Here is a 24,389-nt window from a genome sequence, read left to right on the forward strand (position 1 = left end):
CAAGTTATTTGCTATTAGAGGGTGGCTACCAAAGAAAGGTCAAAAACGATTTACCTGACATCACCCAAGAGCTTCATGATTTCATCTGATTTTTCTTCACTAAATTATAAAAATAATTAGGTTATTAAGCTGTGGAATAAATAGTAATTCTTGAATTTGAAAGAGTGTCAGAGAAAGGAGTTGTTTCTTACCTAAAGATTTTTGCAGTGGTGCTATAGCTACATCAAAACATAAATTGGGAAGAGGAATGCTTTCAGGTGCAATTATCAAATGTAACATATGAACATTTTCATGGACACGATTAACAGTTAATTGAGAAAGAAAGTGAAAATGGCCACACTTGAAAAAGGACATCGAAAGCTGACACTTACTTTTTTGGCAACGCAGGGAGTTTAGGAAGGAGGAGGTTTGACTCATCTTCAGCATTATAAAAGGATGTTAGAACACTATGGAATCAAAATGTTATATAAAACAATAAGTATTTAATCTTTTCAAACAAACTGCATTCAGTGTTTTAAAGAGAATAAAAAGAAACGGAGAAGTTATTTTTGAAAGAAAAGAGACAAGGGTCTACATTGCTGAACTTCATCACTTCTCTAGGTAGTAAGCTTGTTGTGGGCAGGGAACATGTATACCAGTTCTGTTGTATTATGCTCTCCCAAGTGCTTAGTACAATGCTCTGCACACAATAAGCACTCAGTAAATACCACTGACTGATTTATTTCCAAATAGTCAAAAATCTTGGGATCATTTACTTGGCATTTGTTAGTCATCAAGATCAAAATATTCACAAGTAGACTCTGAAATGGAATCTAATGTTCTGCAATAATATTGAAACAATATGAAATAAGAAGCAACATGGCCTAGTGGATAGACCATGGGCATGGGAGTCGGAAACACACTGTATAATCCCGGCTCTGCCACTTGTCTGCTGCATGACCTTGGGCAAGTCATATAACTTTTCTTGTGCCTCAGTTCCCTTATCTGTAAAATGGGGATTAAGACTGTGAGCCCTATGTGGGACATGAACTCTGCCCAATCTGATTTCCTTATATCTTCCTCAGTGCTCAATTCAGTGCCTGGCACATAGTAAGTGCTTAACAAACACTACAATTATTATTATTATTCTACTTCCAGAGCTCTGAACACCCATTTATTTTAGCTCATCATCTCAATATTGATGCGCAGTGATCACTTCAATGAAAGAGGATTAATTACATGTGCGCCTTTTTAAATAGAAGGGAGGGCAGAGTGATTGAGAAAAACGGTGACAGAGAAATATACTTGAATAATTAAACTGTAAATTAATTGTGGGAAAGGAATGTTTCATTCTCTCCTTTGTACTTTCCAAGTATTCGGTAAAATGTAACAATAAATACTACTAATAATTCATAATAATACTATTACTACTAGCCTTTAATATACTATTAACACAGGAATCCGACTCATGTACAGATCGACTCATTCAGTTACTCAATTGAGAAAAAGGGTTAGATTGAGGACTCCACTCACAAGGAATAGAGAAAAGATTTAGAATTAGAACTTTGAATCCCTTACTCTCATCTCTTCATGTAGGACAGGCTGGTCCAATATCCTGCCTGTGGGAGCGAAGGCCAACTCGACTCCCTTCTTGGGCAAAGAGGCAAGGGGAAGATCCCCAGGGGAGGTACAGAAAGCCAGAGTTGTCCTTCTACTCCCAAAAGCCCTCCGGAATTGTCAAGGCCAGGAAAAGTGGTTGCCAGTCACCACAGGGGACTCGGTGAACCTTCTACAGTGCTTTGGCCATTAGTAGGGCCCCACTGATAATAATAATAGTAATTAATAATTATGGTATTTGTTAAGCGCTTCCTATGTGCCACTCCCTGGGGTGGATACAAGCAAATCGGGTTGGACACAGTCCCAGTGCAGCATGGGGCTCACAATCTTAACCCCCATTTTACAGATGAGGTAATTGAGGCTCAGAAAAGTGAGGTGACTTGCCCAAAGCCACACAGCAGACAAGTGGCAGTGTCGGGATTAGAACACGTGACCTTCTGACACCCAGGCCCATGACCAACTACACTGCTTCTTCAATGATCTCTGCACTGTGGCGTTACGTTTTGTGACCTTGTGTTATATGTGGCATGAAACTTCTTTTTATAGGATTATATTCCTCCTCCAGGAGGTTTTCTCCAATTTATCATTAATCTTCCTGTCTTATATCCCCAACTACCATTTCGGCCTTTCTATGCCACCTCAATCACTTACGAACTCACTATACCCGAAGCACTATGTATGTCTCATATACGTTGATTTAAATATTTATGTTACCTGCCACTGAATCTTCTAAATGTTTAATACAGTGCTGGGTATTCAGTAGGTGCTCAATAAACCGAATAGTCAAGAACCTGCCCACATTTAAGAGTGATAGTTCTCCAAGTGTTTTCCCATCCTCTGCATGATATTTAAAATACAAATCCATGGTTAGCTATTATTAGTAATTACTAAGAGCATTTTTCATAATCTAGCTATATCTTAATAGAAAATATGTTTATATGGAAAACATTAAATGAAAAATATTTACATTTCTAGGAGGGCTACCGGTCTGGAAGGAAAACAAACGGCAAACCCTGGACACTGTTCTTGGAGCATTCTGGATAGTTCAAACCTTGGTTCTACTGGAATGAGCTTCCTAAAGCGACTGAAATCGAGTTCCCAAACCACTAGGCAAACTGGATGGGAATTTGGCTTACTGCCTGAACGCCCTGGGATTTAGAGAAGCAGCATGGCTCAGTGGAAAGAGCACGGGCTTGGGAGTCGGAGGTCATGGGTTCGAATCCCAGCTCTGCCGCTTGTCAGCTGTGTGACTGTGGGCAAGTCACTTAACTTCTCTGTGTCTCAGTTACCTCATCTGTAAAATGGGGATTGAGACTGTGAGCCTCATGAGGGACAACCTGATTACCCTGTATCTACCCCAGCGCTTAGAACAGTGCTCTGCGCATAGTAAGCGCTTAACAAATATCAACATTATTATTATATAGGGACAGTCTAAGCAAACTATACTGAAGGTTGAATTTCTATTAACCAAGAGTCTATCTAGGTCATTTTTCATAACCTAGGACTAGCAAGTATATAAGTATATCGCAATACAGTCTGATCATTCATGGGGAAGGCAAATGGAGCAGCAATTAGTTACACATCTTGTTGCCACCAGCCATAAATGACTTAAAGGAGAAACCAGATCCTGAAAATGTGTTTTCTTTAAACACAGGAAACAACAGAAGAATATGTGCCTCTATTTCACCATTAAAACAATATCGCTCCCATAACAGCCATTCAAAAGGAGGGTTGAATTGCATTTCAAAACAAATTTATTTTAATGTCAGAAATATGTAAATCGTTCAGTTATATTTTTAGGTTAAATGTCATATGAATTTTGACTTTATTTAATTCTTAATCTACCTGCTTTCTTCCGTTACTTCCATCCAGTGCATATAAGTAATGGTCGTATCCACAGAGAATGAATGCAAGCTTTCGGGTTTTTCTACGTCACACAAAATAACCTTCTTGGTATCAGCAAGACCAAAGGCCAGAACTATAAGAAAAGGAAATAGAAGACCAAGGGATTAGCATAAATCAAATGTAGCCTCCTCGAAATAAATACCAGCACCCCAAATGATATGAAGCCATCAGAACCTCTAGCAATTATGCATTTGTTTATCCTCTGCACCTGTGTGTACATGAATATTCAACCGAACACTCAGTGCATTCTGATTCCAACACTTACAAATGTTTTTATGTCTGTCTCTTCCATTAGAGTGTAAACTCCTTGAAGGCAGAAGTGAGCCTTGTGCAGGGTGACTTAGTGGAAAGAGCACGGGCTTGGGAGGCAGAGGATGTGGGTTCAAAACCCAGCTCTGCCACTTGTCTCCTGTGTGACCTTGGGCAAGCCACTTGACTTCTCTGTGCCTCAGTTACATCTGTAAAATGGGGATGAAGACTGTGAGCCCCAAGGGGGACAACTTGATGACCCTGTACCTACCCCAGCGCTTAGAACAGTGCTTGGCACACAGAAAGCGCTTAAATACCATAACCATTACAATTATTATTGTTATTCTGTTGTACTTTTCTAAATGCTTAGCACAGTACATTGAACTTAGTAGGTACTCCATAACTACGATTATTTCTACTGCTACTGATTACACTGTATCTACCCCAGCGCTTAGAACAGTGCTCTGCACATAGTAAGCACTTAACAAATACCAACATTATTATTACTAAAGCAAGTATATTGAATGAATTTGTTGGTTCTGCCTTTATAGCTCAAGTGAGGTGAACTACACAAATCAACTCTTACTTGTGATTCACTTAAATTTGGGGCTCACTGTTCAACAAAGTTTACTCATAGATGTTCCTTGAGATCAAAAAAAATCTTTACATCAATGGGGAGTTTGTAAGGGAGGGATTATATCAAAATATTTAAAAATGTTAGATTTACAAATGCAAACATCTACAAATGCAAATACCACAGCAATTATATGACCTTTCACCCATGATCTAATCCCCTTCTAAGCCACTGTATTTAGTGACTTGACTGTCTGCCTTCAAACAGGAGTCCTGAGGTTTAGTCTCACACAAGACACAGTCCATACACGTGACAAATACCCAGCAATAATGTCCTGCTGCACTAGCAGGGATCTTTATCATCACGGTACACTAAAATCTATAAACTGACATGAATAAAAAATTACGGGATCTACTAAGTCTTAAAAGCTTTCTCATTCATGTTCTTTTAGAAATTACAGGAAAATATTAGCAACAGAATCCGACGTATATCCCTGTTCAACTACCATTAAATCGCCAATGTCGACTTTTATGAACAGAATACAACCGCTAAACAAATGTTATTTTATAGGAGAATCGCCAAATATAGACCCAATTAGACCACGAGGTGTGTGCTGAGCTCCCTCAGAGAGCCTTCTAATCTACTGAGCACTAGACAATACAGACTCAGACCTCATGAAGGAGACCATCAGAAACACTTAATTCATGGAGCCAGAGTTAACTCTCAGCTACCAGCGACCCTGAAGAATTTTCAGGGGCAAGAGAGGCAATTGCAAATCACCAGGAATCCAGGAGACCACCTGCAGCCATTTAGCCAGTAGTTGGATCTGTACTTAGGTGTCAGGTTTTACAGAAAAAAGTTGACATCGTTGGAAACTAAGCACATTCCATCATAGGATTAATCAAGCCAGCCCTCTAGGCTGTAAACTCGTTCTGCACTGGGAACGTTGTCCATCAACTCTGTTGTACTGTACTCTCCTAAGCGGTTAGGACAGTGCTCTGCACACAATAAGCGCTCAATAAATGTGATTAACACAGGTAACTCATTTCTTCTCCAAATCTTCTCATTCTCTGTATAATCCAATAGGAGACTCCATCAAATCAGAAACGCCGGACTAATCAGCATTTGAAGGCATCTAGATGAGTTAGATATGGAGCGACGCTCTTGGGTGGGAAAGAAGGGCTGGGTGAGGGGGGAAAACGAGCAGAGCTTCCGCTCACACCCCTACCTGTGCCCTTTCCCGATTCAGCTGGGGATTGGAAGAAGTCTATTGAGCTAGAGAGACTCCCTCAGGATCAAGAGGCACCCTAGCCCTTCTCCCGTCTCCTCTCCCATTCCCCCGGGCCAGGTCTTTCCGGCCCGTTGGCCCACAGACCCCACCACAGCTACCTTTCCCGTCTCTATCTATTTTTTGACAGGGGAGCGGTTTCAAAACTACTTTATAAATGAGAGTTGTACATAGCACATCAATGCAGTGTGACTGTAAATGTAGTCATAATAATTCTCTCAGTACTTTTGCCATCCGGCCGCCAGGCTAAAGATGTCACTTCTTTCCCTGTGTTTTCGTTTGGTGGTAAACTCCAAACCCGCTGAAAGTTTGCAAGTCGATGGAGCAAAACCTGAAAAACAGCAATTAAAGGTCAAAAATTAAGAGGCTCTTCTTCAAACTCCGGTTTCTGTGATATAACTGGTGTTGCCGGGTTTGGATTATCACCAGATCGTGTGACAGTGAATCTCCCCACCTCTGCCCAGATGGCAGGGGGACTGAGATATTTCGGAATGAATGGCAGCATGACTTCCGGGAGCAGAGACCCGAACCGCAAATGGTAACGGCAGGTTTGAGGAAGATGCCCCCCAGTTGCGATGCCATTCCTGCTTCCGAGCTCTGGTCTCCCTTCCCAAGCCCACCATCCCAGTTACGGACAGGTTGACTGGGCTGGAGCTGTGGGGATTGAGTGCGGGGGTAAGGGACTGTGTCTAACCCGATTTGCGTGTATCCCCCCCAGTGCTTAGTACAGTGCCTGGCACATAGTAAGGCGCTTAACAAATGCCATCATCATCATTCCTGCGTGTCCAGAGCAGTGGCTCAAACCTGGAGGATTGCTAATGGCCACAAAAGGAGCACGGGCATCGCTATTCTGGCTACATGTAGCCAGAAGCTTGTCCTGCCAAGCAGGATAGCTTGGTGTACCCCCACCTGGGGGGTAAGCTCGGGGTTTCCGATTCCAGGGCGTCGATGGCACCAGTATACGTTAACGAGCACGGGAACCCTGGACTGAAAGGAGGCATAGGGGGTCATTCGTTCCTTCAATCCATCACATTTATTGATTGAGAAGCGGCGTGGCTCGGTGGAAAGAGCCTAGGCTCGGGAGTCAGAAGTCATGGCTCTGCCTCTTGTCAGCTGTGTGACTTGGGGCAAGTCATTTCACTTCTCTGTGCCTCAGTTCCCTCATCTGTAAAATGGGGATTAAGACTGTGAGCCTCATGTGGTACAACCTGATCACCTCGCATCCCCCCAGGGCTTAGAACGGTGCTTTGCACATAGTAAGCGCTTAAATACCAGCATTATTACCCTGTTGGTGGTATAGTGGTGAGCACAGCTGCCTTCCAAGCAGTTGACCCGGGTTCGTTTCCTGGCTAACGCAGTGTACTATTTTTTACAGAGAAGCAGCGTGGCTCAGTGGAAAGAGGCCGGGCTTGGGAGTCCGAGGTCATGAGTTCGAATCCCGGCTCTGCCACTTGGCAGCTGTGTGACTGTGGGCAAGTCACTTAACTTCTCTGTGCCTCAGTTCCCTCATCTGTAAAATGGGGATTACTTGTGAGCCTCACGTGGGAGGACCTGATTACCCTGTTTCTACCCCAGTGCTTAGAACAGTGCTCGGCACATAGTAAGCGCTTTGCAAATACCAACATTATTATTATTATTATTTAGACTGTGAGCCTGTTATTGGGCAGGGATTGTCTCTGTTGTCGAATCGTACACTCCAGGCGCTTAGTCCAGTGCTCTGCACATAGTAAGCGCTCAATAAATACTACCGAATGAATGGATTGAGGGCTTACCCTGTGCAGAGCACTGGACTAAGCGCTTGGACAGTACAATCCGGCAACACATCGCCCTACTGAGAGCTCACCTCCTCCAAGAGGCCTTCCCAGACCGAGCCCCCTTGCCCTCAGCCCCGGGCTCATTTGTATAGATCATTTATCACCCTATTAATTTTGTTAACGAGGTGTATATCTCCTCGATTCTATTGACCTGGATGATGTTTTGTTTTTGTTGTGTCACTGGGCCGGGAGGGTCTCTCTCTCTCTCTCTCTCTGTTGCCCAACTGTCCAGTCCAAGCGCTCAGTCCAGTGCTCTGCACATAGTCAGCGCTCAATAAATACTACCGAATGAATGAATTGAGCGCTGGCCGTGGGCAGAGGACTGCAGCCGGCGCTGGGAAAGGAGAACTGGGCAACGGATAGAGATCAGCCCCGCCCAACGACGAGCTGCCAGGCTGGAGGTTGGGAGGGTCGATGCATGCATGCAAGCACGCAGCCCTCCCTCCCTCCTTCCTTCCCGCCCCTCCAGGGGAGGGTTCCCACCCCGTCTGCTTACCTCCCCGACTCTGTTGGCCAAGGCGATGAGGTCCCTCTTGGGGGACCAGGCCATGTAAATGATCTCCTGGGGGAGCTGCTTCTCGCCCACCTGCCTGAAGGCCGGCATGGCGCTCGGGCCCGCACGGACGCCCACGCGGCGGCAGGGAGAGGGCGCGGCCGGCAGGGGGCGCAGGGGGCGCAGGGGGCGCAGGGGGCGCGGCCCGCCCTCGGCCCCACCCCTTCCTCCAAGCGCGCTCCCGTCCCGCGCGCTCCCTCCAACAGCTCCGCGGGGCCGCCTCACCGCACCCGAAAAAGTCCCGCCGCCTCCGCGAGGCCGCTCCGCCCCTCCGCGCGCCCCAACCACTTCCGGGCCCGGGACTTCTTCCGGGGGCGGGGAGCCCGCGCGCCCGCTGAGGCGGGAAACCGCGCCCTCATTCACTCATTCACTCAGTCTATCAGACATTCAATCATTCATTCAGTCAGTCATTCAATCCGTCAGTGAGTCATTCAGTCAGTGAGTCATTCAATCAGTCAGTCATTCATTCAGTCAGCCAGTCATTCAATCAGTCAGTCAGTCATTCAATCAATCGTCTTTATTTAGCGCTCACTGTTCGCAGAGCACTGTTCACCCTGCACCTCCCGAAGCCGTACAGCTCACGGAAAGAGCCCGGCTTTGGGAGTCGGAGGTCCTGGGTTCCAATTCCGCCTCCGTCACTCAGCTGCGAGACTTCGGGCCAGTCGCTTCACTTCTCTGGGCCTCAGTCGCCCCATCTGTGAAATGGGGATGGAGCCTGGGAGCCCCACGGGGGGCAACCCGATGACCTTGTAGTCATGCATTCGTTCATTAGGGAGCAGCCCCCTCCCAATACAATTGCTGCAGCCATGACCCCTTCCTCGGGGTCAGATGGGGCTATTCCCCAGAGAAAGACTGACAGACTCTTCTCAGGACTCCATCCCCAGTTGGGGGATGGAAGGAGTGAGACTTCAGGGTCTCCCCTAAAATCCCAATCTTCAAAAATCTTTGCCTTTTCCAGAAAGTTGAATCATCACCTGTAAGATCCTTGAGGACAGAGATCATGTCTGTCAACTCTACTGTGTGGTATTCTCGCAAGAGCTCTTAGTACAGGGCTCTGTGCCAGTAAGATAAGAGTTCAGTAAATACCACTGACAGATTTACGTGCTCAATAAACACCACTGTTTGAACGTGTGATGTCCTGGAGAAGACGATTTATTGGGGTCAGGGATAAAAAAGGAGTCGATAATTGGTTTGATTAACAAGCTGTTAGATTACTGATTTGTCAATTGACCTTTATGTGTCTGTAATGGGGTTACCATAACAGCATTTGCACAATATATGTTTTTTCACTGTCAAGACCAAATGGGAAAGGGAGGTATCTGCTGATCTTTCCCTAGGATTCTTCCTTGTGGAGTACCGCAGAACCCTGCGACCGTTTCAAGTGCCTAGCATCCCTGAAAAACATTCAGGACCAGTAAGTGGAGTTAAGATGATGAGACAACTTGATTCTCTATGGCCTTTTTAAATAATAATAATGTTGGTATTTGTTCAGCGCTTACTATGTGCCGAACACTGTTCTAAGCGCTGGGGGAGGTACAGGGTGATCAGGTGGCCCCCCATGAGGTGCACCATTTTACAAATCTAACACTGAGCTCCTTGTTGGGCCTCGAGTGAGGCACGCTTAATGTAAAACTAAGCTACAGAGCTTAGAATTTATTTTAAGGACTAATATTTCGAAATGGTAAACTGTCTGGGTGACATGGAAGGCAGTCCTGTAATAATACAAAACTTGACGGCAGCATTGGAAGGGGTCTGGAGTGACTCCGTTTCTTCACACTCCCGCCCACTCTATTCCTCCAAATAACGGCATCTCATTTTCACACCACACCTAGGAGTTGCTGAGGGGAGTAAACTGTTTCCTAGGGCAGTGAGACTCCTGTTTAGAATGTAGTTGAGAGTTTAAATTTAAAAGTTCTAAACCAACAATAAATAATGTGAAAAGGCATGTTGTCTTGAAGGTTACGTTTATTCAAAAATATCCCATTCATATAAAATTCAGCAAGAATATTTTGTTCCTTTTTGGTCTCCTACAACACCACCTTCAAAAGGCTTGCTGGTGGAAGTGGAATTGAAAAGTAAAGCACAGATTACAGGTAGTCCTCAGCACTCTCTCCAGCAGTAAAAGCGACAGCATGGTGCAGATCACTGTACTAGACATTTAAGAAGTATAGAATAAATAAGTGACATATTCCCTGGCCACAAGGGACTTCCACTCTTAACGGGAAAGACAAACATAAAATATTTACAATTAGAGTGATTAAAGTTCTCATATCTACATGAATACAAGGAGGGTGGAAGTTCATAAGCGTTAAAGCTGGCTGAAGAGATGATGTGGCTCAGTTTATTGGGAAATCCAACAGGAAAACCTTGTTGGAAAAGGGGGCACTTTAGGAGGGCTTTGAACATTGGGAGAGTTGTGGTCTGGAATCAGATCTTTCATTCAGAAGTCTCCAACTCTGTTCACTCATTCACATCCCAGAAGTAACTAGTTGCACCTCCCTTCGTTGCCTCGCAGAAATTATTCATTTATGCACTTGGATCTGTACCCTTTGGACATTTGCTATTCACCCCACCCTCAGCCCCCACAGCATTTATAAACATTGCTGTAAATAACATATTAATGTCTCCCACTTTAGATTGCAAACTCATTGTGGGCAGGGAATGTGTCTACCAACTTTTTACCAAGCGTTTAGTATAGTTCTCTATACACAGTAATCCCTCAATAATATCACTGATTGATTTGATGCTATGATCCACCTAATTAATAGTATTTATCGAGTACTTACTGTGTACAGAGCACTGTGCTAAGAGCTTGAGAGAGTACACTATAAGAGAGTTGGTAGACATGTTCCTTGCCCATCAAGAGCACATTAATATATATAAATTATGGATATGTAAGTGGTGTGGGGCTGAGGAAGGGGTGAATAATGGGTGTGAAATCCAAGTGAAAGGGCGACACAGAAGGGAGTGGGAGAAGATGAAATGAGGGCATAGTCAGGGAAGGCCTCTTGGGGGACATGTGCTTTTAATATGGCTTTGAAGGTGGGGAGAGGGATCGACTGTCGCATATGAAGAGGGAGGGCGTTCCGGGCCAGGGGCAGGATGTGGGCGAGAGGTCAGTGGCCAGCTTGCAATTAGTACTCTTTCAAACTCATATAAACTCAATGGGCATCAATTGTACGTTTTCCCCTCTCACTTCCTATGCTCCCTCAGTATAAACAAATTTGATCTGATATGCAAGGACCTCAACTGTGATTACACTTTGGAAGTATTCAAGCACTCAACTGTGATTACACTTTGGAAGGATGCAAGAACATAACACTGGGGATCCTTGTGAATGCTGCTGGAAAGAAATGCTAAGAATTCTGCAAGAATTCTGCATTTTCTCTTGCGGGTTTGGAGTATATAATTAGGGACTACAAGCCACTTATACCCATGAGTTTGCTGACAAAAGGTCCAGGATAATGAATAACACCATCAGTTGGCGGGGACAAAGCCCAGTGATGACCTCATCGAACATATTTATACTTAGTGCCCAAATTATTCCAGCAAAATGACTTAAAGATGGCATTAAATGAAGCATAGTGGGCAAGGAATGCACAGGGCTTGAACCTGTTAGGCACTGAGTAGCCGAGATTTGCTCCCAACATTGCTTATATTTGAGTGAACGGTCCCATCTGCAATCCCCACATTTATTTTTCTTCTTGCTGTTTTTTATATCGAGGCATTTACTGAGTGCTTACAATGAGCCAAGCACTAAACTAAGCACTGGGGCCAATACAGTTGGGTCATTATAAGGTACCCAGTAGAGTAGGCAGGTGAGGGTGAGTAGCCAGAGCAATTCTGATCCACAGAGAATATCTGCACAGACACCAAAATAAGGTTCTGATACATAAGATTCACTGTTGCTACTAAATGAGCAAAGATGGATTTATGTTGCCAATTTGGTCCTGTGAACGTGCTCCATTAAGATTTTTAAAAGAAATGTTGCCAGATATAGGACTAGAATTCTAAAATATCATTCTAATCTGGTTTAAGCACATTCTTCTCCCTGGAGCAGCAATAACTAGAAGCAGACAGAGCCTCTCGATATCTTCATGTCTGTGTTTCCGGAAACCTGAAAAGAGAACCCTCTTCCTAGAGCAAAGTCACAGTGTCTGTGTCTGTACCGGAAAGATCACTGGCAACCTGAACAGTCCTCAGAGTCAACCTTGCTAACCATAGCTTACACATTATCAAATAAAAGAGACATTAGTTATTTATCCCTTCGGTCAGATATCAGTACCGACAGGCTGAAGAGCACGAGGTTGAACTAGAAATCATAAGACGATTTATGCGTGTGGGAGTCAACCCGATTGGTACCTGCCCTGTGGAAGTGATGAAGGCTCTCTTGCCTTCACCCTGGATTCTGGGAACTGCCTTGAGCCGATAGGGATAATGAGATGGCCGAGTCGGACAATTTAGCGGCCTGAACCGCAGGTTACAATGAGGTAGCCATGCTGATGTCGGGTTTCTGGGAAGGGCTGAGAAGTTGGGCTAGTGGTAAATGGCTCCCTGCCCGCTGCCCAGACCACGCTAGTTTGGTGTTTAATGTTAAATCAGCTTTGACCTCACAATGAAATTTCCCAGAGTTGGATTAGCAACAAAAAAACCACCACATCTCCCTCCCAAAACAGGGAGGGATTAAAGTGATTGCGATAGAAACTTGCTGAGTTAGGGGAAGAGACGGAGAGGTGGCCCCTTGGAACCGCTCCCTCAACTTCATTCCCAAAGTAAGGGGCTGGCTGGTCGTGCCGCACTATACACAAAGGACAGGGGAGGACAGTTGTGGAGAGAGTGGGAGACACCCTGTGCGGCAACACTCCAACTAATATGCTGACACTCTAGGTGATAATGCTACCAAGGGTCTGAGAGGGAGGAGAAGTGAAAGGAAAAGGACCAGGGGATTGGATGTGCATCATCAGGGCTCTCGAAACTGAGAAGTTATCTCACTGCATCTGCAAATCCCAAGAAATCTATGAACCTAGTCAACACTGATGAGCCGCTTAATACTAATATACCCTGAAAATATTTTAAAATTTAAATATTTAATGGTAACACAACCATAATATCCATCTTTACAGAGGTCTTAACTGCCAGGAAACCTAAACACCTAGGCATATCCACCCCAGGAAATAATGCAATTAATTTTTATTGTGCTTTTCAAGCAGGTTGAAAACCACGCTGATGTAATATTATTTGGTTTTAATGATAACATTGTTTAACAGTCTCTCTTTTTTTAAGCGGGTCCGTTTTTTTGGAATTTGATTCTCAATAAAACTAGCACCACAATATCAAAATATCCTATTATTGTGCCGCTATAGCCACTGCAGACACAAACTTATACACTTTTTAATTCATTCTCTCAAAATCCATAAGAGTGGAGTGGAATCCAGGAATGAGTTATTCCCATTAACAAAAGGGGAAGGCCAAAGAACTAAAATATTAGGTGTTTCTGGATCACCAGTAAGATGGTCATAGAACCTGGCATAAAATCTTAGTCTCCTGCTATCTGGGCCTGATTCTGTCTACTACGGCACCAGCGCAACCGTCTGCCCTTAGTTTAAGTTTATCGCTTTGTAAAAGGACAGGATTTCAGTCCAGTACAGCACTCACAGAAAATGGCATCAGAGGTGTATCTATAAATCTTTCTTATTCTTTGGTCACTGAACATTCAACAGCAAGAATATCGATAGGCCTTTTTCTTTTTTCCTTACAATGGAAGTAAGACTCATAGGTTGTCTTTCAGGGTCTCCATTTTCATCTTGTTCCCTTTTTTTTCTTCTGCTTTCTGACAGCTCTGAAAAACAAGGTGTTAAATTATGCTAGAGGAAAAGCACAAGAAAATACAGATGATATGCTAAGGCCCAATTAAATGGCTTACAAAATAAACAGATTCAAGAGTTGCAAGAATTTACAGTAGTGTAAGTCCATAAAATCCTTAAGCTTAATAACAAGAAGCTAGTCAGAAGCCTGACCAGGCAAAATGTTGTTCAGGAAAACAAATTTCTTTGAACGATGGCTACTGTGATTTAGCACGGTCTATCCAGGTAAAACACATGATGGAGGTAAACAGATAGACCAATGAGAAACCAAGGTGTTTTTTTTTTGTTTTTGTTTTTTTGCATCTGTTCTGCTCTGCACAGCATTTCTGTCTTCAAATCCTCGAGTTACATTTTCTGGAAAAAGTACGAAGCTCTGGGAGGTTCCATAGGTGTATATATAGCTAGCTAAAATGGAACAGATGACACTAATTGCAGATCCTGTTTTATAAACTCTGGAGTTAATTCTTCCCTCCTCAAATTCAGCAAATCTTCCTAAATCCAGAAACCTTGGCAAATGAGACGTGGCTGTCCCCTGAGCATTTTCATCTGTTTCTTTCGTGTGCTTTGCAGAACGTAAAAAAAAACCATCTCTGCCTTCTGTTACCTTGTGCCATTTAAAGCAATCAATCGATCATATTCATTGAGCACTAATTCATTCATTCAATCTTATTTATTGACTGCTCACTGTGCGCAGAGCACCGTACTAAGTGCTTGGGAGAATACAATGAAACAATACGCAGACATATTCTCCGCCCACAATGAGTTTACTGTCTAGAGGGGATGACAGACATTAAGCACTGTACTAAGCGCTTGGGAGAGTAAAATAAAACAGAGTTGGTAGACACGTTCCCTACCCGCGGTGAGCTTAAAGTCTGGAGAAGGCAATAAGTCTACCGCCTATAATGTACAGTCTCCAGTCTAGAGAAAGCAGTGAGTTTGCAGGGACTGAATGAATGAGGTCTCAGAGAAAGCTCACTTCAAAAAGTTAGAAATAGCCCACTGGGAAGGTGCAGATGCTTGGCTGTTAACAGTTTTCTACGCTGGCCCATTTTCGGTGGCTCTAGGAATGAGAGGTTTATTACCACATTCTTGAGAAAAGCCTATCAGCTCTTGAATATCCTAATAGAAGTGCGCTGCCTAGGGCTGTCGTTCAAGTTTCCTGGCAATGCGCTGGCTGAAGAAGCGGATTCCGTAGTACCAGAGGCCAAATATCCTAACCCGCATCCAGAGGTTAATTTGTGCTGGGGCTCAGCCCCGAGGCCTAGTCCAGATTCTCAGCACCTCTTGGAGAAGGCTCTGCAATGTCTGGGAGAAACCCCAGGGCAGAGGATATAGGTTCCTGACAGAAGGAGGGTAACATTTTTTATTAAGTGCTTACTATGTGCCAAGCATTGGAGTAGACACAAGGAAATCAGATTGCACAAAGTCTCTGACCCACATGGGGCTCACAGAAGGGCAGAATAGGTAATATATTCCCAGTGACAGATAGGACTGTGAGACCCAGCGAGGTTAGGTCACCCGCCCACAATCACACAGCAGGCAAGACTCCTGATTCCCAGCCCTCTACGCTCTCCATTACACTTTAGCAACCCAAAGGGGAACAACCATACGAGCTTTAACAAAACTTGCTCTGTATGCAAAGAGACATAAACACATTTTCCCTTTTTAAAATCCATATACGCTTATGGCTTCTCTACCTTTGCTAGATACCTAGCTCTGACTTGGGGTAAGGCCAATAAAGATCACTGGTCTAGACTGCTTTCCAATAATTGTAATACTAGCAGCTGCATTAACAGTATTTATTGAGCACCCGATGAGTGTAAGAAAGCCTAACACATGTTTCTTGGCCTCAAGGAACTTACACTAATGGGGGAGAAGACACAAGGCAACACAGCGACTGAGGCTCACCTCTGGGACATAAACCTCCGCTCTCTCCACTCCAGAAAAAGCCCTTCTCAATCAAAAAGAGCCCTCTTCTCTCCCTTCTGATTCTTAAAAAAAGAGTAGTCTGAGAAGCTTGCTTACTTTGGAAATGTCAACATGGGAAGTATTTCTAGTACCTGGCAAGGCAGCATGAAAAATCACGCGAATACTTTCCAAAACCCAATTCACCTCTCTCTCCTCATTTACTCTCTGGTTATATCTAGCCACTTGAAGAGGGAAGCAAGGGATCAAAGGCAGGAGCAGCAGAGGGCCAGGAATGTGGGAGAAGGTTGAAGAGGCTACGAAACGCTTGGGCCTCACTGTGGCAGATACACTCCCGTGAATGGTGTGGACGGCTTTGGAGAAAAGTACCAGAAACCTGCAAGCACGAAGGCCCTGGCTCAAAATCTGGGGCTCTGGCAACCTACAATGGGGAAAGTGATGGGGTGCTGAGGCCAACAGCATGGCCACCTTCCTGTCCCCTGCTGGGCTGTGACATATCTGCCATCTTGAGCTTAGCAGAGAGCCGGGGGGACGGCCGGAGACAAGCTCGGTGGGCTGTGAGGAATAATCATATTTATTGAGTGCTTAATATGTGCAGAGCACTGTCCTAAGCGCTTGGAAAGTACAATTTGGCAACAGATAGAGACAGTCCCTACCCGACAATGGGAAGAGGATAGGTATGTAGCGGTCAATCAATCAATCGTATTTATTGATCACTTACTATGTGCGCAGCACCATACTAAGCGCTTGAGAGAGTAGAATAGAGTTGGTAGACACATTTCCTGCCTTCAGTGAATTGTCCCTGAAACTCTGGACCTCCGGATGGGTTTAAGTCTAGGGCAGCAGATCCTTAACCCTGTTCTGGTTGTGCCTCTGTCTTTTTATTCGCTTGGTTGGTTTCATGCCACGGCAAGTCCTCTGTTTGAAAAAGGGTTCCAAAATACGGTTCTCCCTTTGCAGTAAATCTTCCGGAGCTACACCACCAAACTTACAGAAGACTGTTAATCGGGTCTAAATGGGAGCCCATTTATTTAGGGTCTGGCCTATAACTGGACTTGGATTTCCTTATATCATGTTGGATAGACATTAAAGTATAAAGTCCAACAGCTGGGGAGTAAACGATAATTCTCACAGTGGTCATTCTCAGTCTACTAGCTCTCAGTTTTGTGATCCCCCATTTAGTTTCTGTTATGAAAGGGTTATTCCTCTGATGAAGTGTGATGATGATTTAACACACCTACTGAAGCCCAGGAAAATATCTGTGAGACAATTTAGCGAAGCTGCCCCGATACACAAAATTAACAACTCCCTCTTGCTCATTCACTCAGAAACCAGGTAATTAGACTGCACAGAGCGATTCACTCAGAAGAGGAACTGAAAAAATAAAATGAGTTTTGAAGGAGAATGTCTTAGACCTGTCCAAATATTCAAAGGAATAATGCCACCACACAAAATGGCCACCACATCGTAAAGCTGAACTACCCTGGCTGTCAGAGGATACAATCTTTCCCTCTGAAACAGAAGTTATAAGGATTATGGAAAAATAAATTATGAATAAATGAGTCATTTATCCCAGGAATTCAATTGACCCAAGATTCATCCTTCAAATTGTATGGGGGTTTTGGGCAAATATTACAAATCTCAGAGTCATTATCCACAAGAGGGAGCCAATATCATTCCAGTACACAGTAAAAACAAAAGGGGATTAAATGTTAGAAAAACAAATGAATAAATAACAGCTATAAAACTATTGAGCGTAAAGAATATCCCTTGCGCACACTGACGTCTAACCATGTGCCAAAGAAGGTCCAGACAATTTATTTCAATGAGCGTTTCATCTGAGAAAAACCAAATATTTTCCGGTTTTGCCTGCAAATTTCACTGATTAAAATACTTTCTAAGTAATACTTAAGGGTGACTGTGAACGATAACCTATGTAACAACCACTATGCAACACTGCAGGAAGAATACAGAAAACACTATTTGAGCCTGCTTTTGCCAGGACAATTTCGCCCGAGATATTAGTTCTCTCTACTGAACTAAAGGGATGAGATTTAGAAACTGTGATAAAATGGAGAACCCTGAGATAACCTGTGTACAAATCACGATGGTTTTATCAAAATGACCCCTTTGGGGAAATTCAAAGGAAAGCCTGATTTGTAAGAAAAGATTAAGAAAATATATTGTTGAAGGGCACGAGGGCTACTTTCATGTGACCTGTTTGTAAGACAGCCATATAACTGCATACAGTGCACAGAGCAGTGAATAAATACTGTTGATGTCAGTTTTCATAGAAAGTTGTTGAAGTACATGGAGTCTTTCTCTCTGCCTTTCAACAGGGCTCTGTTTAACCGAACTCGGTCAGATAGATACCTATCCTATTCTTACAAATATCACTCACCTTTGGGTACTTAATAATAATAATAATAACGATGTTGGTATATGCTAAGTGCTTACTCTGTGCAGAGCACTGTTCTAAGCGCTGGGGTATACAGGGTAATCAGGTTGTCCCATATGAGGGTCACAGTCTTAATCCCCATTTTACAGATGAGGTAACTGAGGCACAGTGAAGTGACTTGCCCACAGTCACACAGCTGCCAAGTGGCAGAGCTGGGATTCGAACCCATGACCTCTGACTCCCAAGCCTGGGCTCTTTCCAATGAGCCATGCTGCTTCTCTAATAATGTTGGTATTTGCTCTAGCCAAAAAAAACCAAAACGCCCACCAGCTAAATCAGTATTGCTAAAGGAAGAATACACCCAAAGAGTGATTATTTAAAATATTACCAAAAATTTAGGGGAAAGACAATTTAATAATAATAAAGGTGGTTTTTGTTCAGCACTTACTATGTGCAAAGCACTGTTCTAAGCGCTGGGGTAGATATAAGGTAATCAGGTTTCCCACGTGGGGCTCACGGTCGGGGAAACAGCGTGGCTCAGTGGAAAGAGCCCGGACTTGGGAGTCAGAGGTTATGGGTTCGACTCCCGGCTCTGCCACTTGTCAGCTGTGTAATTGTGGGCAAGTCACTTAACTTCTCTGTGCCTCAGTTACCTCATCTGTAAAATGGGGATTAACTGTTAGCCTCACGTGGGACAACCTGATTACCCTGTATCTACCCCAGCGCTTAAAACAGTGCTCTGCACATAGTAAGCGCTTAACAAATACCAACATTATTTTTATTATTATTATTATTATTAATCCCCATTTTACAGATGAGGTAAATGAGACACAGAGAAGTTAAGTGACTTGCCTAAAGTCACACAGCTGACAAGTGGTGGAGTCGGGATTAGAACCCACAACCTCTGACTCCTAAACCCGGGCTCCTTCCACTAAGCCACACTGCTTCTCTCAATTTAGATGACAATGACAGGCTTAGACTATGACCCAGGAGAAGTGATAAAAAATTCCCTCTAAGAAAATAAAAATGAGTATGGGCAGAGCAAAATACCAACTATTTAAAATACAACACTCATCTACCCCCTTGGTATTCTCTTTCCCTAATTCCTCTGATTGTACCTGATGTCGGTTAGCCCGTTCAGGACGTTTGAAATTATGCTCATCTCCCCTATTTCGTCGCCGTCCGGCCTTGCCTATGGACTTGGATCTTCACTACCCTTTAAGCAGTTGGTATTGCCCTCACCCTCAGCCCCATAGCACTTAGGTACATATGTAATTCATTTTAATGTCTGTCTCCTCTTCTAAACTATAAGCTCCTCGCAGGCAGAGAAATCACCTCCGCTGTAGTGTACTCGCCCAAGTGCTTAGTACAATACTCTGCAAACAGTAAGAGCTAAATAAATACCATTGATTGATGTGACTGATTGGCAATAAACCAGGGCCCTGAGGAAGTTTAGTTCTTTTCAGAGTAATAATATTATTTTTGACTTGGCTGGAATCATCGCTACAAATGTTGGCAGTGCCGTCAGTTGTTCTATAACGTCGGGGTTGTGCACCTCAAGAACCTTGCGTTCAGGAAAACTCAGTTTCTAGTACCCACCCCGTGACTGATGCAAAACCACTTTTTTCTGAATTGCACGGCACTGTGTCCGTGCTGTTGGAAAGTTCCCAAAAGCACTCCGTCAAAACACATAATGAAACATGTATTACAGAAAAACCACCTAGAATCTGATTCATGTTCCACTATATAAGGGTATCAGATTGAAAAATAACCAGAACCAGGCTTTTAAAAAGTCATTACAAAGATTTTCTACAAATGTCTATTCACTATGACAAAACAGAAATGAAATGCCATCGCTTTACTTTTCGCTATATTTGTGTTAGCAATTCTTTCTTGTTCTTACTCCCTCACTAATCTGAATTTGCATCTGGAATAAAAATAATAATAATAGGCATGGTATTTGTTATGTGCTTACTATGTGCCAAACACTGTACTGAACACTGGAGTAGATGCAAGATAATCAAATTGGGTACAGTCCCTGTGCCACATGAGATCTGCCATCTAAAAGAAAGAGAACAGGTATTTTATCCCCGTTTTACAAAAGAGTTAATTGAGGCCTGTGAGAAGTTAAATGACTTATCCAAGGACAAATGGCACTGCAAGGAATAGAACCCCGTTCTCTTGACCTCCAGACCCATGCTCTTTCCACGAGGCCATGTTGCAGTTTAAAAAAATAAGTTTAGTGTCTTTCCTGTCACACTGAAACGATGCTAGAAATAATTAATTCGCCAAGCACAGATCCCCTACCTACTCACGGTCAGAGCTAGAGTGGCAACCTCACCGCTCACTCTTTGAAAAAAAATCACTGAGAAAAGAATGCCTCCTGGCGTTCCTTCTCGTAAGTAAAACGACTCAACTCACTTGACAGTCTTCTTATGTTTGGAGCGATTAGGACATGTTCTGCACTTGTGATCTGCTTCACCACAGATGAAGCAGCCTCCTTCAGCATGCTGGCAAGCGTGGTTTGGAAGAGCGCATTGATCACAAATGCTGCAGTGAGTCCAGGCTGCGAGGCAAGAATTGGATTTTAAGAGACCACAAAAATGGACTTAATTTTATCATCTAATTTTCAGGACTGTTTGTGTTGTCGGAAATTTTTTAAAGCAGCTTATAAGAGTAAATAAAACATAGAAGAGGGCTTGGAATGTGTACCTAAGTTTTATTTGTTTAATAAATACATTAGTCTACTGTTCAGAGTAAAACTCTAAATGTTTAATGGGGAGATTGTGGTCCAACTTGGTACAATCGAACAAAACTGAGCTGTGGAAAGCAACTTACTCTTTTCATTTTAAAATGATTTATGTTCATTTCACCTTATCTACTCAAAGCATTTGCTGATGATGCAATAAAATGAGCTCTACAATTCACATAGGTTTTGACTTTAAAAAATTAAACACTATCAAATTCTCAAGCCAGTGTGCTAAAAAACTGATCTTACGTCTTGAATGGAAGCAACTTGCATTTTTGTTTTTCCATTTCTTTTCAGTTACATTTTCATTTCTGCCAGGCTTCATTCACTACATGGTTGCAAAATTAACAAATATGCACGTATTTTTATACAAAGATAAACACGCCTTAATACTTACAAGGCTTCACACATTTTTTGCAAAGGAAGCAATGATGCCATCGTCTTCCATCCTATCAAAAATTGGAAATAAAATCAGAGGTAAATTGACACAGGAATTTGCAATCCTATAAACATAGGTTAAAATAAACTTTGCAAAATACTATTTATTTCTCTGTCCTGCTAAGTTTCTAGATTTAGCAATGAAATATTTTGGTGAGTATAATCAAATGTCTAGGATACAAGTTTTATAAGCAAAACATAATTTAATTTGGAGATGGATTTGTTCTTTTTTTCTTATGGCATTTATTGAGTATTTACTGTGTGCAGAGCACTGTACTGAATGCTTGGGAAAGTACAATACATCAGAGTTGGTAGATGTGATCCATGCCCTCAAGGTGCTTACAGCCTACAGGACATAAGTGTAACAGGCAGATTGGGTTGTACCTGTTTTCAAAGATGCTAAAACACAGGCTGAAATTAAATTCTAAATCAACTGAAAGACTAGCCAGTAGCTTCATGTTGGTGCATACAATGGATACCTCCAAAAAGTGGCATAAACCATCTTATGCAAGGTATTAGCAGTCATAAAATTATGGGAATTGTCACAAAGCACACTTCCCAATACATACATCAATAAATTGGGCAGGAATCATGTCAACCATGTCTATAACATGTACTTTCCCAAGAGCTTCAGTACTGAGTTCTGAACACTCTAAGCACTCAGTAAGCACCACTGATTGTTTGATCAATAGGAATAAAAGTTAAACTCACCTTCTCCCCCTCTTTCCTAAATTCACCTCCAATGATAGCACTCATTCAATGCTATTTACTTACTATATGCAGAGCACTGTACTAAGCACTTGGGAGAGTACAATACAACAACAAAACAGAAACATTCCCTGGCCACCACGAGCCAACAGTCAAGAGTTTCTAAAACAACTCTTATTTTTCTACTTTCCCACACTTTTAACCTTAAAGTCAATGACTGATTTTTTTCTCCTCAGGCTTCATTTTTATTCCAAAACTCCATGTCTTCCAAGTACGGATCACATTCTATGAAAATCCCTCTCCGTGTCTCTTCCCCTCCTACCAAACTGCTTTTGTGACACACAATCCTCCTGCCTGTCATCTCTGCTCCAGTTAAGTAAGCTTCCACTCTCTTGTTCTGCAACAAACCATAGTACTTCCCTCTTTTAAAACCATATTAAAAATCCACCTCTTCCAATCTTCCAATTGGGTCTTCTCTGAGTAACTGCTCCTTCATCATTCCAGTATTCCTTTAGTATGTATATTCATTAAGCACCCAATACTGCAGAATATCTGGATAATTGAGTGGCAATCTGACACCAGACCCTACATCTTGTAGTACAGTGCTCTGCACATAGTAAATGCTCAATAAATACTATTGAATGAATGAATCTTGTCCAATTTCACCTCTCCCAGAAAATGTATGACACTCACTGTAACCTGCTCGAGGGCAGGGAACGTATGTCTTACTTCTGATGTAGTATATCAAGTGCTTAATAAAGGGCTGACTACTTAGTAGGTGCTCAATAAATACCGCTGATAATTAAATTTCCAGATATGCATAGATGTTTTTGTTAATTAGCTCAGTAAATAATGGGCGTTTCCTTTCTTTACATTCATCTATTTCGATCATTTATTTCGATCATTTATTTCACCTCTTCCTATTCTGTGTATTTGTTCCCTCATCCCTAATCCCATCCCAAAAACAAAGAAGCTTCTCAAGACCTCATCTTCTCCTTCCTTTGACCCTCCTTATGGTGTGCAGTCAGTGTTCTGCACCCGGTGAATCCGCTCGCCGAATGCCTGACAATTAACTGCTATTTCATGCCTTTTACTATTCTGTCGAGTTACAAGAACACGTGCAATATAGAGACTACAGATCATTCCACCTTTAGATAATAAACAGAAGTGGTACATTAGGAGCAGACTGCTTCTGGAAAAAAAAAAAATTAGCTGTATTATCTTAACATCTGCCCTAGATCAGAGCCAGAGTTGAGTGCTCAGTAAGTACATGCGGAATACTAGGATTTGCAAAAACTTGAGGACCTTCCCAAAACAGAAAATGTAATAAAAAAAAATCAAGCTACAGAAACTGTGTCCATTTTTTCCTCAAAGGTAAAATAGTACCTGGATTTTAGTCACAGTACCTTAGATGTGCATGAATTGCAGATCTCGCAGTGTTGATTCTCCGAAGAAACATATCGCTGACACACAGAACAAAACCTGAAGATGGGCATTGCTAAATTAGTATTACATCAAATGAGCTTTCTGCAAATCAATTTAAAACATAAAATTATATAAAGAATATAAGTTGCCCTGGAAATATCTACAATAAATGAGTCAGCAATGACAGTCTTTGGTTTCAAATTTGTGTCACATTATTGCAATGGATCAAGTACGTTAAAGAACTTCTCAGCACCTTACCTGTAACCCTCTTCGGCAGGAAGAATGATTTTGTTTGGAGGGATATTGCTGAAAATACGCACAGGTGACTGCTTTCTACCTGTCTTTCCATGTTTATAAAGTGCATGATTATCATAGTCTACCTAGGGAGGTGAAAATGTAAAAAAATATGTTTTTAATAAACATATTTAAACACAACTTTAGGGTGTAAAAACCCATTCACACTCCAATTTACATGTTAAAGCAGAGTAGTTAAAATACACAGCATTTATGTTGCCAAAAAATTACAAAGGACACATTCAATTGATCAATTCTGCTCAAATGTAGGTAGCTCCAGAGAGGCCTACAAAATCATGAGATGAACTAGAAAGTGGTGAAATGTATTCTAAAGATTTCCCATCTCTTGCTATTAAATGCAGCATCTTTTTCTCTAAATTTAAAATCTTTCTCAATATAGTATGCTATTTTATGAGCCAATACAGAGTTAAAATTATTTCAGTTGCATTATTTTGTCTCTCTTGATTTTCTATATGCCCTTCAAGCCACCTACCTTTTTTTAAAAATAGCATTTGTTAAGCACTTACTATGTGCCAGGCATTGTACTAAGCACTGGAGTAGACACAAGATAATCAGGTTGGACACAGCTCAAGGGGCTCACAATTTTA

At 42.5% G+C, this 24,389-nt stretch overlaps 2 protein-coding genes across 3 annotated transcripts in view; both read right to left on the reverse strand.

Moving 5' to 3' along the window:
• The window catches only part of ANAPC4 (anaphase promoting complex subunit 4), a 28,640-nt gene extending 20,570 nt beyond the window's left edge, over positions 1–8,070 (reverse strand). Inside the window, exons 1-6 of one of the 2 annotated variants that reach the window (XM_001513830.5) lie at positions 7,923–8,070; positions 5,838–5,943; positions 3,442–3,574; positions 372–446; positions 192–218; positions 55–99 (exon numbers count right to left, since the gene is read on the reverse strand). In XM_001513830.5, coding sequence (XP_001513880.2) covers positions 55–99; positions 192–218; positions 372–446; positions 3,442–3,574; positions 5,838–5,943; positions 7,923–8,030 — 494 coding nt within the window. In that variant the 5' untranslated portion in view covers positions 8,031–8,070. The remainder of the gene's footprint in view (positions 1–54; positions 100–191; positions 219–371; positions 447–3,441; positions 3,575–5,837; positions 5,944–7,922) is intronic. The other variant, XM_029046447.2, reaches the window with a different exon arrangement.
• Positions 8,071–13,208: 5,138 nt separating this feature from the next.
• ZCCHC4 (zinc finger CCHC-type containing 4) overlaps positions 13,209–24,389 on the reverse strand; it is a 37,487-nt gene continuing 26,306 nt past the window's right edge. The window contains 6 exon segments of the mRNA XM_001513789.5: positions 13,209–13,790; positions 13,793–13,818; positions 20,589–20,733; positions 21,314–21,365; positions 23,469–23,544; positions 23,746–23,867. Coding sequence (XP_001513839.3) covers positions 13,750–13,790; positions 13,793–13,818; positions 20,589–20,733; positions 21,314–21,365; positions 23,469–23,544; positions 23,746–23,867 — 462 coding nt within the window. The 3' untranslated portion in view covers positions 13,209–13,749.

This window comes from Ornithorhynchus anatinus, chromosome 18 (genome assembly GCF_004115215.2).
Source record: "Ornithorhynchus anatinus isolate Pmale09 chromosome 18, mOrnAna1.pri.v4, whole genome shotgun sequence".
Classification (NCBI taxonomy): Eukaryota; Metazoa; Chordata; class Mammalia; order Monotremata; family Ornithorhynchidae; genus Ornithorhynchus; species Ornithorhynchus anatinus.